Source organism: Drosophila teissieri, chromosome 3R, assembly GCF_016746235.2.
Source record: "Drosophila teissieri strain GT53w chromosome 3R, Prin_Dtei_1.1, whole genome shotgun sequence".
Classification (NCBI taxonomy): Eukaryota; Metazoa; Arthropoda; class Insecta; order Diptera; family Drosophilidae; genus Drosophila; species Drosophila teissieri.
In genome coordinates, this window is record NC_053032.1 from 21,146,405 (window position 1) to 21,158,775 (window position 12,371).

The 12,371-nt window shown below is 44.9% G+C and overlaps 3 protein-coding genes across 4 annotated transcripts in view; 1 reads left to right on the forward strand and 2 right to left on the reverse strand.

Moving 5' to 3' along the window:
- LOC122620452 (aminopeptidase N) overlaps positions 1 to 3,600 on the reverse strand; it is a 30,188-nt gene extending 26,588 nt beyond the window's left edge. Inside the window, exons 1-2 of one of the 2 annotated variants that reach the window (XM_043797925.1) lie at positions 3,463 to 3,593; positions 2,825 to 2,911 (exon numbers count right to left, since the gene is read on the reverse strand). The gene's annotated coding sequence lies outside the window, so the exon portion shown is untranslated. Of the gene's footprint in view, positions 1 to 2,824; positions 2,912 to 3,462 lie in introns of both variants that reach the window. The other variant, XM_043797927.1, reaches the window with a different exon arrangement.
- Positions 3,601 to 6,498: 2,898 nt separating this feature from the next.
- On the forward strand, positions 6,499 to 8,581 carry LOC122618800 (DNA-binding protein Ets97D). Its single transcript, XM_043795376.1, has 5 exons — positions 6,499 to 6,659; positions 6,735 to 6,849; positions 6,914 to 6,983; positions 7,039 to 7,753; positions 7,813 to 8,581. Exons 1-5 carry the CDS (start codon positions 6,596 to 6,598, stop codon positions 8,241 to 8,243), a joined length of 1,395 nt encoding a protein of 464 aa, XP_043651311.1. The 5' UTR covers positions 6,499 to 6,595; the 3' UTR covers positions 8,244 to 8,581.
- LOC122618801 overlaps positions 8,358 to 12,371 on the reverse strand; it is a 30,450-nt gene continuing 26,436 nt past the window's right edge. The window contains exon 3 of the mRNA XM_043795377.1: positions 8,358 to 9,887. Coding sequence (XP_043651312.1) covers positions 8,896 to 9,887 — 992 coding nt within the window. The 3' untranslated portion in view covers positions 8,358 to 8,895. The remainder of the gene's footprint in view (positions 9,888 to 12,371) is intronic.

Genomic DNA, 12,371 nt, shown 5'->3' on the forward strand with positions numbered 1-12,371 from the left:
GAATATATAGAGCTGATCTGCACACGTATAGCTTTATGGCAAACAAATGCTTTCGGTTTCTGCTTTCTGGTTCTTCAAGCCAACGACATGGCATTTTAACGATATTCGGTGACCTTGAAGGTGGCAACAAAAATTTAAAATTTTTATGCCTTTTCTACGACAGCTGCTGTTGCTGTTGTTGTTGTTGTTGCGTGCTTGTTTGATATTGCATATAGAGTCTCGTGTGTGAATAATTTGTGAATAGAGGCGCGGGGAGAGCGCGGTAGTGAGAGTGAGTGTAAAAATGTCGAGCTAGTTAGGAAATCTAGCCACGCCCACCACCTTCGGCCACCGCCCACAAAAATGAAATAGGTGGGCGAAAGAATTTCTCGCCTCACTTTGCACTTGAAATAGTTTCGTTTGCGTTTCTGTTTGCTTTTCGGCTCTCTCGCTTTTCCATTTTAATGAGCATTTTAATGGAAACTGGTGCTGCCCCTCGTCTAATTGTTGTTATTTTCGTTTGCAGCAGCGCCACAATTATCATTTGTTCTTATCAAATGACTCATGAAACGAGCAACAATTCACCGAGGGGCCCCAACCTAGTCAAAAAAAAAAAGTATAAACATTACGCGTGAATTGTGCAATAAAAAGCGTATCAGCCGACGCAAGAAACCATTACATATTGCATTAAAGGGGCAGAGCGATGGGGAACTGGAAACGCAATCGAAAATCCTCCATATGTTCGAGGTGGAAATGAACAGAAAAGAGGGAAAATACTATTGATAAGAGGCAAGTAACACACATGTAATTAAATTTATAAAATATTGAATTAGATTTCAGTTGAGATATAGGAGTATATTCTATGAAAATATATAGTTTTTCTTGTAAGAAAATCAAAGAAAGGTACATAGGATATAGAGCAGACTTTCTCATCCTGCCCTTTCACTTCACTTCCCTTCCATTCCGACAAGGTGCGAAACCACAAAAAGGTAAGCCGAATCCAATTCAACGGGGAGGAAAGGAAAGAAAACCCAAATGAAAATCGACGGGAAACCACAAAACGCAGCAATCAACCAAAACTCCATGGGTGGCATAAATACATGGGTGAGAATATGGCCTGAAATTGGAGTGGAAAAAGCTGGGACGCCCCATTTATGTATATCGTATGTACATATGTGCGGCAAATGCAATTATGCAAATAGCCGCCTTTGAAATGCAGCGAAGGAAGCCATAGCGGGTAGAAATTAAATCACACAATAACAATCAAAAAGGGGTTAAAAAATTAAAGAAATATTTATTTTAACCGAATAAAAGAGACAATCGAGGGGCAATTCAACTAAAATGAATTGAAAACACGCGCCAAAAGGGGAAGTAATGTGAAATCAATACCCGAAAATTACGGAGGGTGGATTCCTGGCGGGTGAAACTATTCCACAAAGAGGGAACTTGATCTTCTTTCGCCGCACTACCTGAGTGCGAAACCTAATCTGCAGCCGCCGATGAGCTCATGCCCAAATGAAAATCAAATAAACAGATAAGGGAACCCCTCGCATCAGAAAAATTACAATGGAACGGATACAACTAGCCCCTTTTATGTGGCATTTCATGTTGTTCATTTTTGGCACACTCTTCCACATGGCAAGTCGCTTATCGCTGGACTTTTATCTAATTAAAGCCTCTCACATATGCCTGTGCTGTCAGAAATCAGATTGAAAGGCCGACAAAATCGCTCTAGTGTTAAATTAAAAGCGGTGTAAAACCCATACAGCTGCCACAATCTTGTCGGCGAGGGCCCACTGTACTTTATTGCCGCCCGATTGGGCACCATTGAAACCTAATTAATGCAAAATGTGCATCGCTGAGAGGCAGTGGCAAATTAACAAAGGCAAAGTTATTGAGTGGGCTTGGTGTAAATATAGTTTTTAAAATCATACTTGCAGGAGCTTTAGTCGCCCATGTAGGCGACCCATTTAACCAAAGGCTTGAACATAAACTGCCTTTTTACATGCACAGTGAGAAATTAATGGACATCTCTACACACAAGATTTTACTGAAAAATGGCTCATGCTAGGCATAAATTTTGGTCTGTGGTACAACAGCATACAACATGTCAACACGACATTGTGAAAATGTGTTATTACTCAAACGAAACATCTATAAAAAATATATATACATATAAATATAAAAATATTTGGGATATACGCTCTCAATAAAACGAACAATAAATGAACTTTGATTATCCTTAGGGAATTCAAAGTTCGAAAAGGAGGTTCTGTATAGCAATGGAACGGCCAAACAAGTGGTGCTCGCTGATAAGCAGTGGTGGTGCAGGTCTGGACACCCACACCACTTGGGGCACTTGGGCACTTGGGGCACCACCCAGAGCCAGAGAGCCAAAGAGCCACCCACGTGCCGCTTTTAAGCGCCGGCTAAGAGAGCCTGCTGCCTGCTGCCTGCCACTTGTTCGGCGTTGCATTCGGCGCATTGAAATGGAAAACACTCTCGTGCTGTTGTTGCAACATGGAAAAGCGGAAAATGCTGCCGGCGAAGACACACACACACAGAGAGAGAGAAAGAGAGCGAGCACGAGAATTTTCCCAGCTGTTTCAGGAAGGGGGCGGTGGATTTTCACAGGAGGTGAAAAGTTCAAGCACTGCAGCAGGCAGCGTCCTTGGGAATTCCAGCTGCTGTGGAGCACTCGGAACCGGCATTGCATTCGGCCGAAGGACACCTAGCCAGCAAAATCAATAGTTTCCCGGGTCACTTCGGATTCCCCCTCCCACCTCCCCCCATTCACATGGTGCCCAAAAAATCAGAAATCAATTCAAACGATTGCCAAACTCACCTCGTTTGAATTTTCCACTTGGCTGACACAACACAATTTGTAGGATTTCCTTACAGCTTGTTGGGCATTTTTCTGATTTTTTTCAAGCTATTTTCCAAAATTGAAACATGAAATATGGTAGTATTATTTATTTTTGGTTTCGCTTATGGATTATGTGCAACTTTGCAGCGACTGTTACACTTTCATTGTTGATAGCGTGCATTTGTGAGTGCGTGTGTGTGCTTTTGATTTTGGTTTTGGTTTCAATTTCGATTTTGATTTTGATTTTGATTAGAGCGAGGGGAAAACGAATGCAAATCGATGGAAACCGCCTATTGTTTTGTTTGGCCGCCAGGGGCAATGTCACGCAGCTAAAATTGTTGTTTTATTTATATTCGTTACAAATTTTAAATTTAGCTCGCCGGTCTTTTGTTCGGCGGTTGGCTGCTATAAAAGAAGTTGAATTTTTAATGCTACAGCGTGTGTTTTATTCCATGTCTGGCTAACTAGTTTTGCAGCCAACGCTGAAATTGTGTTCTAAATGGCAAACAAAACGCCCACACCACAAATTCCGCCCACTTGGTGGTAGTGAAAAAGGCAACAAAAACGCACACGCACGCACACTCAAAGATAACGAAAAAGTAAGAAAACTTGCGTACTTAATCAAATAAGCGTTATAGCAATCGCTTTTGGCCAAAAACAAAACTCGCGAGCGGTCGGCACTTTTATTATTTCTCAAATATTTTTTGGTAGCACCCGCGCTGCGAAGAAACAAAACCGTCGCGTTTCAATTGCGCCAGAAGACTGTCGTTCAATATTGAAACCCATTCAAATTAAACACCCAGCCAGCTGCCAGCGAACATGTTCGAGTTCGAAGCCAGTCGTTTGCCGGTGCGAGCAGTTGAAACACTCAAAACAAATGCTATTAACAAGTTTTTCAATTTGTGGAAATCTTTAAATAAAGTACACAGCTTTAGGCTTCAAAAAATGTTTACTATTTAAAACTAAACTGTCAATGAATCTGATTTGAGACACACATGTCTATGTTACTTTTACTTATATTTCTAAGTTTGCATGCATAGTTCTCAATGAAATTCCCACTTTAATACTTTTCATTTCTTTTAGGAATAAGCTCATAGATTAGCTGACTTAAATGGTTCGATGAAGAAACTAATTTGCAGTTTTGATTAGGCGAAAATCCTAAAAAATTTCTTTATAATTAGAAAGGTATTTTATAAATTATTCTCACACCACATGGAATGTATTCCTGATACAATGATACAAGAGATATATAATCAATTTTAACGTACAACCATGACTCAGATGGCTTCTCCGCAATTGTACACAAATCATCTGAACAAGTGTTAGCTACCATATTTTGGCCAGTGGTGACACAATCGCAGAATATTAATGAATCCAAAATGCAGAAGTGACTCAAGCCACGAGCGGTAGATTTATAATATCGGAAATAGCCGAAAGGTGATAGAAAACTAAGGTAAAACGAACATACATTTTTCAGAAGACCATGCCCATGTCCTGCTGTCTTGACCGAACCACTTAAACGGTTCATCAATAACGTGACTGCACTGCCCTCCACTGAGCAATAAATAATTCAGACTTGTTTCGGAAAACCAATAGAAAGCGGGTCACAAACGAGTTCATATCCTGGCCCTAATTCAAGCGAAGGTTTCTAGGTGTAGACCGAAAAGCCAGCATAACTCATTCGAAAAAAACCAATTAATTAAAAACCAGAAATTATGAAATGAAGAGCGAAAAAGCTGAAACGGAAATGCCGACCGCCTTTGAAATGTCCTTGCAGCTCAAGTAATAGCCATAGCGTTAGCAATCCTTGGACGACCCAAATACTGGCCATTCAGTGTGGGCCACGGAAATGCAAATTCTCCAAGTCCCGGGCTCTGGTGCTCTGGTGGTCTGGTGCTCCACTTTGGCGCTCCGCGTGGGAGTTGTCCCTATTGATTTAATTCCAGCCATCCAGTGACGCAATTCCGTGGAGTTGAACGCTCGGCCGACAAATAATCCAGAGGCGAAAATCCCAAGGGGTTGTTTTCTTTTTTTGGGTTTTGTTGTTTTCATTTCGACGGTCCTTGGCAGCCGAATATATGGGAATTTCTGGCAGTCGAGGGCGCCACAATGACTGCGCATAGTTTTATGTACGGTATCGGTTTTATGTGAGTTTTCCACGTTGTCATTGCTGGTTTTTGGGCATCTATTTCCTATCCCCACTGCAGCGCTGGGTGTCATGACCTAGACAATTTTCGGTCTGCCTAGATTTCTATCTACGCGAAGGTCAATGCGGCGTATACTTAACATGTAATGAGATAAGCCCTCATTAGCATATAATGAGTAATAAGGGTTTATGTCGAGAGAAAGATAGAAAGTTCACCGCTACTCACATCTAATAATATCCAAATGGGATGACTTTGACAATGACTCAACGTCCATGGCGGGAAAGTACACAAAATAAAACCAAAACTGACCTGAAGCGCCTGAATTTGACCAGCTGGCTAATATTAGTCAACAGCTTGGCGGGCAAATAAACAAAGCAGCAGAGCAGCAAAGCGGCGTTTGTCCTCAAACAAAACAAGTCCGCACTTTAGTTTGTTAGTTTTCTTCGCTCTCGGACACGAAACGGATGGGGAAAATGGAGTTGCAAGGTTGCAAAAATGGGGATGAACTTTCCGTGGAAGACATTGAATCACTTTTGGCCGAGCTCGAATCAAATTCAAACATTGTCATGAGCGAGATATTCGCAAGCAAATATCGTTCATCAGCGCCAACTGAGTCAACACCATGAGGTAATGCTCCCAACTCCGGACTGCGGACTATTCAGGCCGGGAGCCGTCATTGTCCATATCTCGGTACATGGTACATGGAACATGGAAAATCGCTTGTGTTAACAAGTGCGCTGTGCACTTGAGGCTGTCCTCTGCTCGATAACACAATTGGCATGCTTTGTCCCAACCGTTTTGACCCACTGATCGTGTTACGGGGCATTTAATCAGCATTAGCTGCAAATGAGCAGCACTTTGCCACTTCACTTGCCAGTGGGAACATCCAAGTACTTCCTAGTCAGGCCGACGCACACAAACATGGCCAATTGTGTCGGCCAATTGAGTGTTGAACCGAAAGAAAGTGGCGAAAAGATATCGCATGAAGAGCGAACCACTCAACCACAAGTGGGTGTCTTGAGCATCAACTTATTGTTGCGAATTGAATTCCTCAATTAATTTCGATGGCTTTTCTAGGAAATCACTTGACGGGGCGAGCACACAGTTTGTCACCAAACAGATTGCTAATTTTTATAGATCGTTAGGCTTAAAATATTAATAGCCTGTGATGAACAAAATTTGGAGGGGAAAAAATAAGTTTTTTTACGAGCTTTTGATGAATCAATTTCTATACAGAAAAAGATAACTATTTGCAAGTAAACACTAAAGCAAAATCATGTTTTTGGTTTAAACTAACTACTTTTTTTTTGTTTTTATGGCTTTCAATATTGTATTCAACAACAAGCCAAAAAAAAAATCATATTTTTATTATTTGGGAAACTCTTAAAATTTTAAAAGAACCGCCAAAAATTTGGTATCAGATGAGATTGGTGGCAATACTGGTCCATGACTATGCAGCCCTGGCCTAACGCAACCTAGTATTATTTGGTATTGCCACACCCGCGGCATACGGTCACACTGAAGATGCAACAATAATTCCACGAGACAAATTTGTTAACAAAATTAAGTAAATATCGGTAGTTATTTACGTATTTAAGCCACGATGGACAGCAGCAATGACTTGTCGGACGAGCTAATACGCCGCCTCAGTGTGGGCGGTGCCCTGGGTAAGTGGCAACCCCAATTCCCAATTGGGACGCACCTGTTGTTGCACCAAAATATTAATTGTAAACAATTTGCAGAGGAAGTGATTGCCAGTGAAATGTTCGAGGATAGCATCGACGTGGAGACGGAGGCGGAGCCGGACGACATAATCATCGTACACATGGACATCCGCGAACCGCTCAGCATGCTCAAGTGAGTCAGACGCAGATTACCCCCGTCTGCCATGCGAATAACCCTCATTTTTTGTACCCCATAGATCACTTGTTGAGCAAAAGATAGGGGTGTGCCTGAATTACTACACATTTTGGCTGCAGGACGCACAAGAGGTTAGTCTATCTGCAGGATAATATAATGTTTACTTAAACCCCCACTCTCGAGCAGCTGGAATCCCATAAGAATCTTGTGGATCAGTGCGTCAAGGGAGAAGGCCTGGTGCAGATCAACGTGCAGATACAAACTATACGCAAACGCATCAACATCGCCGATGTGCTCAAGCCCACGGAGGCAGCTCTGGCTGCCATGGCCGAGGAGGTGGCGGGTCAGCTCTCGCCCCCGGAAACGGCCAGCCAGAAGAGTTCCTCCAGCGAGAGCCCTATCAAAACCCCAATCAAACGAAAACTTAAAGAAGACTCTGAAGATGAATCGGCTGAGACCAAGGATGTTAAGCCTGTCCTCAATTGGGTGCTGGACAGCAAGTTTAAGCGCGAACAGATACGGTTGAAGATACCCGAGGCGGCCATCGAATGGACACAGGCGCACGTGACCCACTGGCTGGAGTGGGCCGTCAAACAGTTTGAACTGTGCGGCATCAACATGAGCGACTGGCAGATGAACGGTCAGGAGCTCTGCGCAATGACGCACGAGGAGTTCAATCAAAAGTTGCCCCGTGATCCAGGCAACATCTTCTGGACGCACCTCCAGCTGCTTAAAGAGTGCAATTTCGTATCCGTGGTGCACAAACAGGCGGAGGAGCAGAGGAAGCCCAAGCAACCGAGAATCATGTCGGCAACTGCCATATCGACTACTTCAGGCGGCACACTTTCCCTCGAACAGCGCATTATGCGAAAATCCTACCAAGCAGTCAAGAGTTCCGATTGTAAGTAAGGGAAACACTTACACCAAAGCTTAAACTAACAATATCTTCTTCGTTCACAGCCGTTGAAAATACTCCGACATCAATGAGTCCCACCAATTACACTACCATCGGTTCCGGCAATAATGGGCAAGTGCAGCTGTGGCAGTTCCTACTCGAAATACTCACCGACTGCGATCACGCGGACATCATTGAATGGGTGGGCACCGAGGGAGAGTTCAAGCTTACTGACCCTGATCGGGTGGCCCGCCTTTGGGGCGAGAAGAAAAACAAACCCGCCATGAACTATGAAAAGCTATCAAGGGCTCTGCGCTACTATTACGATGGGGATATGATCTCCAAGGTGTCCGGCAAGCGATTTGCATACAAATTTGACTGCGATTTAAAGCTATTGATCGGTTATGATGCGAAAGAGCTGTCCCGGCTGGTCAACGAGCGGAAGGTAGTGCCTGAGCGCGTGGCTCCAACGGAAACAATTAAGGAAGACACGTGACATGGCGAGCTGAAGCTCAAGGAAGAACCCGACATACTCTGGAAGTACGAGGAGCCTTAGCGTTGGCTGACTTGGTCGGATGACGGCGCCTGGTTAATAATACAAATTGTTACATATTTTACAATCTTAAGGCACACGATTTTATTATCCATTTCGTATTCGCTAAGGTATATAATCTCTGTCTACATAAGCTATAGCTATAAGTATCGCTTTTATACTGCTAATCATCTTAGTTATTATCTGAATAGTATTTCTATAGTGTGTATATTGAATATTGTTCGTTACATGATTGTTGCGATTTTTGTAAAATCCATAAAACTAAATTCATTTCCACGCGATTTCCATTTGCATTTGCTCCTTCTCCTCGGCATCGTTGTGTGTTGATGGTTTTGTTTGTGATTTTACGTGACTAGTTTGCTTGCTTAACTGATCTAACTAAGCTCTAAGCGTGGGCATTTAGCTGCTTCGGCTAAATGGCCTCCCAGTTAGCTTGTTGATGGAGTTCAATGATGATGATGATGGCCTGGCGGAATGTGCACGCAAATGCCTCTTTCCCCCAGCTGAACTGGCGCTAAACTCGAACGGCTAGCGCCGCCAGCCGGGGTAATACTTATATTGCCATTAAGCTTTGAGTGTGAGTTTTGTGATGCGGTTACAGCTCCGTGGTGATCTCGTCCTGCGGTCGAAAGCCCAGCTTGTAGAACTCGTCCTCCAGCCACAGCGAGCTGGCGTTGAGATCAGAGATGAGATTGCCGCTCTTCAGCGTGTTGAAACTGCTGCCAAAAGGATCCGAGGCGCGTGGCTCCTCGAACTCGTGCAGGCTGATCAGCGAGCCAAACAGGTGCAGCTTCTGCTGCGCCGAGGCACTGCTGCTCCGATCGCCGGCCATCAGTTCGCCCACTCCCTGCGGCGTCGCCGTGGGCGTCACCTGTTGCCGGAAGATGCTGGGTTGCTGCAGTTGCTTCTTCTTGTTGGGCGCAGCGTAGAGCACCTCGTGGTGACCAGCATTGTGGCCGTGTGAGGCCTGGAAGAAGTCGATGAGCTGGCCCACCTGGGGCTTGTAGCGCTCCAGGGCCTGCTCCGACCAGGCATACAGCCTGGACCAATCTGGCGGCGGGGCGGGAATCAGTTCAATGGGCCTGTTCAGCAGAATGAGCAGCTTGGCCAGATCCCGGACGATGGGCCTGTACGAGTTGGCAGCCGCCACTTCGCCGGACAAATAGAGCTTCCTGATCTGCCGTCGGGTATCGTTCAGCATGGCCAGAAAGTACTCGGCGTTCGGACGCATCTCGTTCAACTGCCTCATAAAGTCCGCCCGATCCATGGTGTTCTCGTTGATGAGCTTCTGTTTGATGGACTTTCGCCGCCTTTTCCGCTTTACCAACATCACCGCGACGGCCAGCAGGGACAGGCAAACGAGGAAGCCACCGAGAAGTCCGGCGAGTGCGGCCATCAGTGGTCCCGAATAGCCGGTGGGCACACACACCCGACCCATGAACTCCGTGTGGGCGGACCACTGGTCCAAGTAGCCGGCGGGGCACTGATCCACGCACTGCCTCGTGTCCGTCACCAGGTACATCGGACACTTGATGCAGCCCGCCTTGTTGCAGCGCAGGCAGTGGGAACTCGTCGTCAGCGGGCAGCCTGGGGATGAGAAAGATGCAAACGGAACTGGGTTAGTCACTCTGTGGGTCATTATGGCTCCCTCAATTAGCGCTGATCAGCATAATTGTCCCCTCATTTGCATAGGAGCACACAAGTCGCAGCACTCCCACAGACAATTTTCCACGTTAAGGCCGACGAATTAAATCATTCCCAGACTTTTCGGCAGGGCGACTCCCAAAATACACTAAGCAAACACTTCTAGGATTTAGGTATAAGTTTATTCCCTGAATTTACATAATAAGTAGGTATTTAAAAATTATTTCAGTGCAGTAACTATAGTAGCTTTAAATCAAATATTTACATCTAATTGAATGAGAAACTGAGTACTATTTCAGGGTAATATTCCAGTAACTCCCACAGAATTCCACATTCACATGAACTGCAATTTATGCAAGCAAATAAGACGACGATCCCTAGCGAAGCCAGAGCAATTGAACCCTAACGATGATGTCAAGATCTGTCCGCCCCGAACACATGACATATCTCAAACATCTTTGTTTGCCATAGATCTTCGCATAGCTCGGGGGCTTTTGTGTCGTCGCTTGTTTCCCTACGAATTCAAGGTAACGTCAACAAACAGTGTTTGACTTTTGGCTGCCCAAACCCAAACAACATTAGCATATCGCCACCTCCTGTCCGCCCCAAAAAAAGTGTTGGGCAAACAGAGGAGGAGCTACATATACATATTCTAGGAAGACGACGAAAACTGGGTAAGTTCAACATGGTACAGGCTCTTGCCAGCGGCTTCGTCGGCTAAAACTTCGTCAAGATCAAAAGCTTGCCAGGCCGCCGCCAGTTTCTGTTGTCAACCGACCACGACCACGACGACGACGAAGACGACAACGATGAAGTCGAAGACGCACCGAGACTCCCAAACAGGCCAGAAGTTGGGTCTTATCTGAAGGAGCCCCCCTGCCCAATATATCTTGATACTGGATAGCCAAAGAAAACAATAACATCGCACCACGTACGCATCCAGATCCAGTCGGTCGGCCCCCATTGCAATGCACTTGGCGTCTGTTCAGGTGGCTCAGCATCGTCATCATCAATGGCATTAACTTGTTTATGCGCTAATCAGACACACACATCCCCCAGGCGGGAGTTGGATCTGGAATCGCATACCCTAGATCTGGGATGGATCTTGAATCTTGAATGTGGAATCCTGAGAGCTGCGACCATGGCATTGGCAATGGCAATGGCAATGGCATTGGCAATGGAAATGGCCAATTCCCAGGCAGAGGCGGATAATCAGATGTAATTCGTAATTGATATTGCCCAGTGGTCAGTGGTTGGTCGTTCTTTTGGTATTCCAGCTCAAGCCGAACGGATCTCTGGGGACTGGGCGTGCAGTTGATCAATGATAATTGGTTATTAAATGGATGATTGCCTTTAGTCCGCCTGTCAATGCCGACTTACAATTCCAATTCAAGGGGCGTGCATCTTCCACAGGTGATCATGTAAATGTTCTGCAATTGCAGACTGCTGTGATCTTGAAGCGATATAAATAATGATATCGATTGGTCGGTGGATCCCGGTGATCGGGCTCAATGATACAGACTATATATGGCAAATCAATTTGTCCATTGCTATGAACTCAAGCGCAATCCTCGAGGAGATCAGATCAAAGATGGAGAGGCACAGCAGATGGGCCAATTTGCCGCATAACGATTGAGATGGAAAATCTCAATACAATCGATTTTTATTCCCCCATTCAAACGACGGTCTTAAATTATGCCATGATTAAACAATCTCATCAAATTCAGCTTTTATAATTCAGGACCAGCCCATCTGCAGCCACGCCCAAAACTTAAATTTCTCCTCACCTGCTGCAAAATGATCGACTAAATAAGTGGCTGTAGGCGCATACAGCAACCATAAAACGCTGATGACTACAACTATATTTACGTCCATCACCCATCATGATCATCAGTTTTCGGTGTTTGGGAAAGCCAAAGAATTAACAGCCCGAAAGGCGTTGTTTAAACTTTCTTTGGATGAGTCAGAGAATCTGCGGACCAGCTCTCCGATTTTAGCTCTTAGCACATGATGTGCCAAGTATCTAGGCGTGTCAGCAGTCAGCAGTCAGCAGATATAGACACAGGCACCAAAGCACAAACACAATACAAAAAACATATAATCGACAAATTACTTTCACTCAAAACAAACAAGACAGAAGGCAGCAGCAGCCAGCTAGGGCCATAAAAAGCGAAATAAAATGTTTATCGGACAATCACCATCAAATGAAACACGCATAAAGTAAATTCATTAGATCACTTTATAACGCGTATATCTAGATAATTGAGTATCCAGCAAGGGAAGTACAGAGGAGTGGAGTGGTGTGGAGGGAGGGTGGTTCTCCGGCTCTATTGGGCTATTGGGCGGCACAAAGGCTCAAGGTCGTTCCAAATCAGAGAGTACCGCCGACCGAATGTGGAGCTGACAAAATGTGGAGCTGTCGCACAC

Bases quoted from the DNA above. Each gene is read 5' to 3' on its own strand.
- LOC122618800 (XM_043795376.1), top strand. From the start codon at position 6,596: ATGGACAGCAGCAATGACTTGTCGGACGAGCTAATACGCCGCCTCAGT. The intron at 6,850-6,913 runs GTGAGTCAGACG...TGTACCCCATAG, and splicing joins GAACCGCTCAGCATGCTCAA to ATCACTTGTTGAGCAAAAGA. The intron at 6,984-7,038 runs GTTAGTCTATCT...ACTCTCGAGCAG, and splicing joins GGCTGCAGGACGCACAAGAG to CTGGAATCCCATAAGAATCT.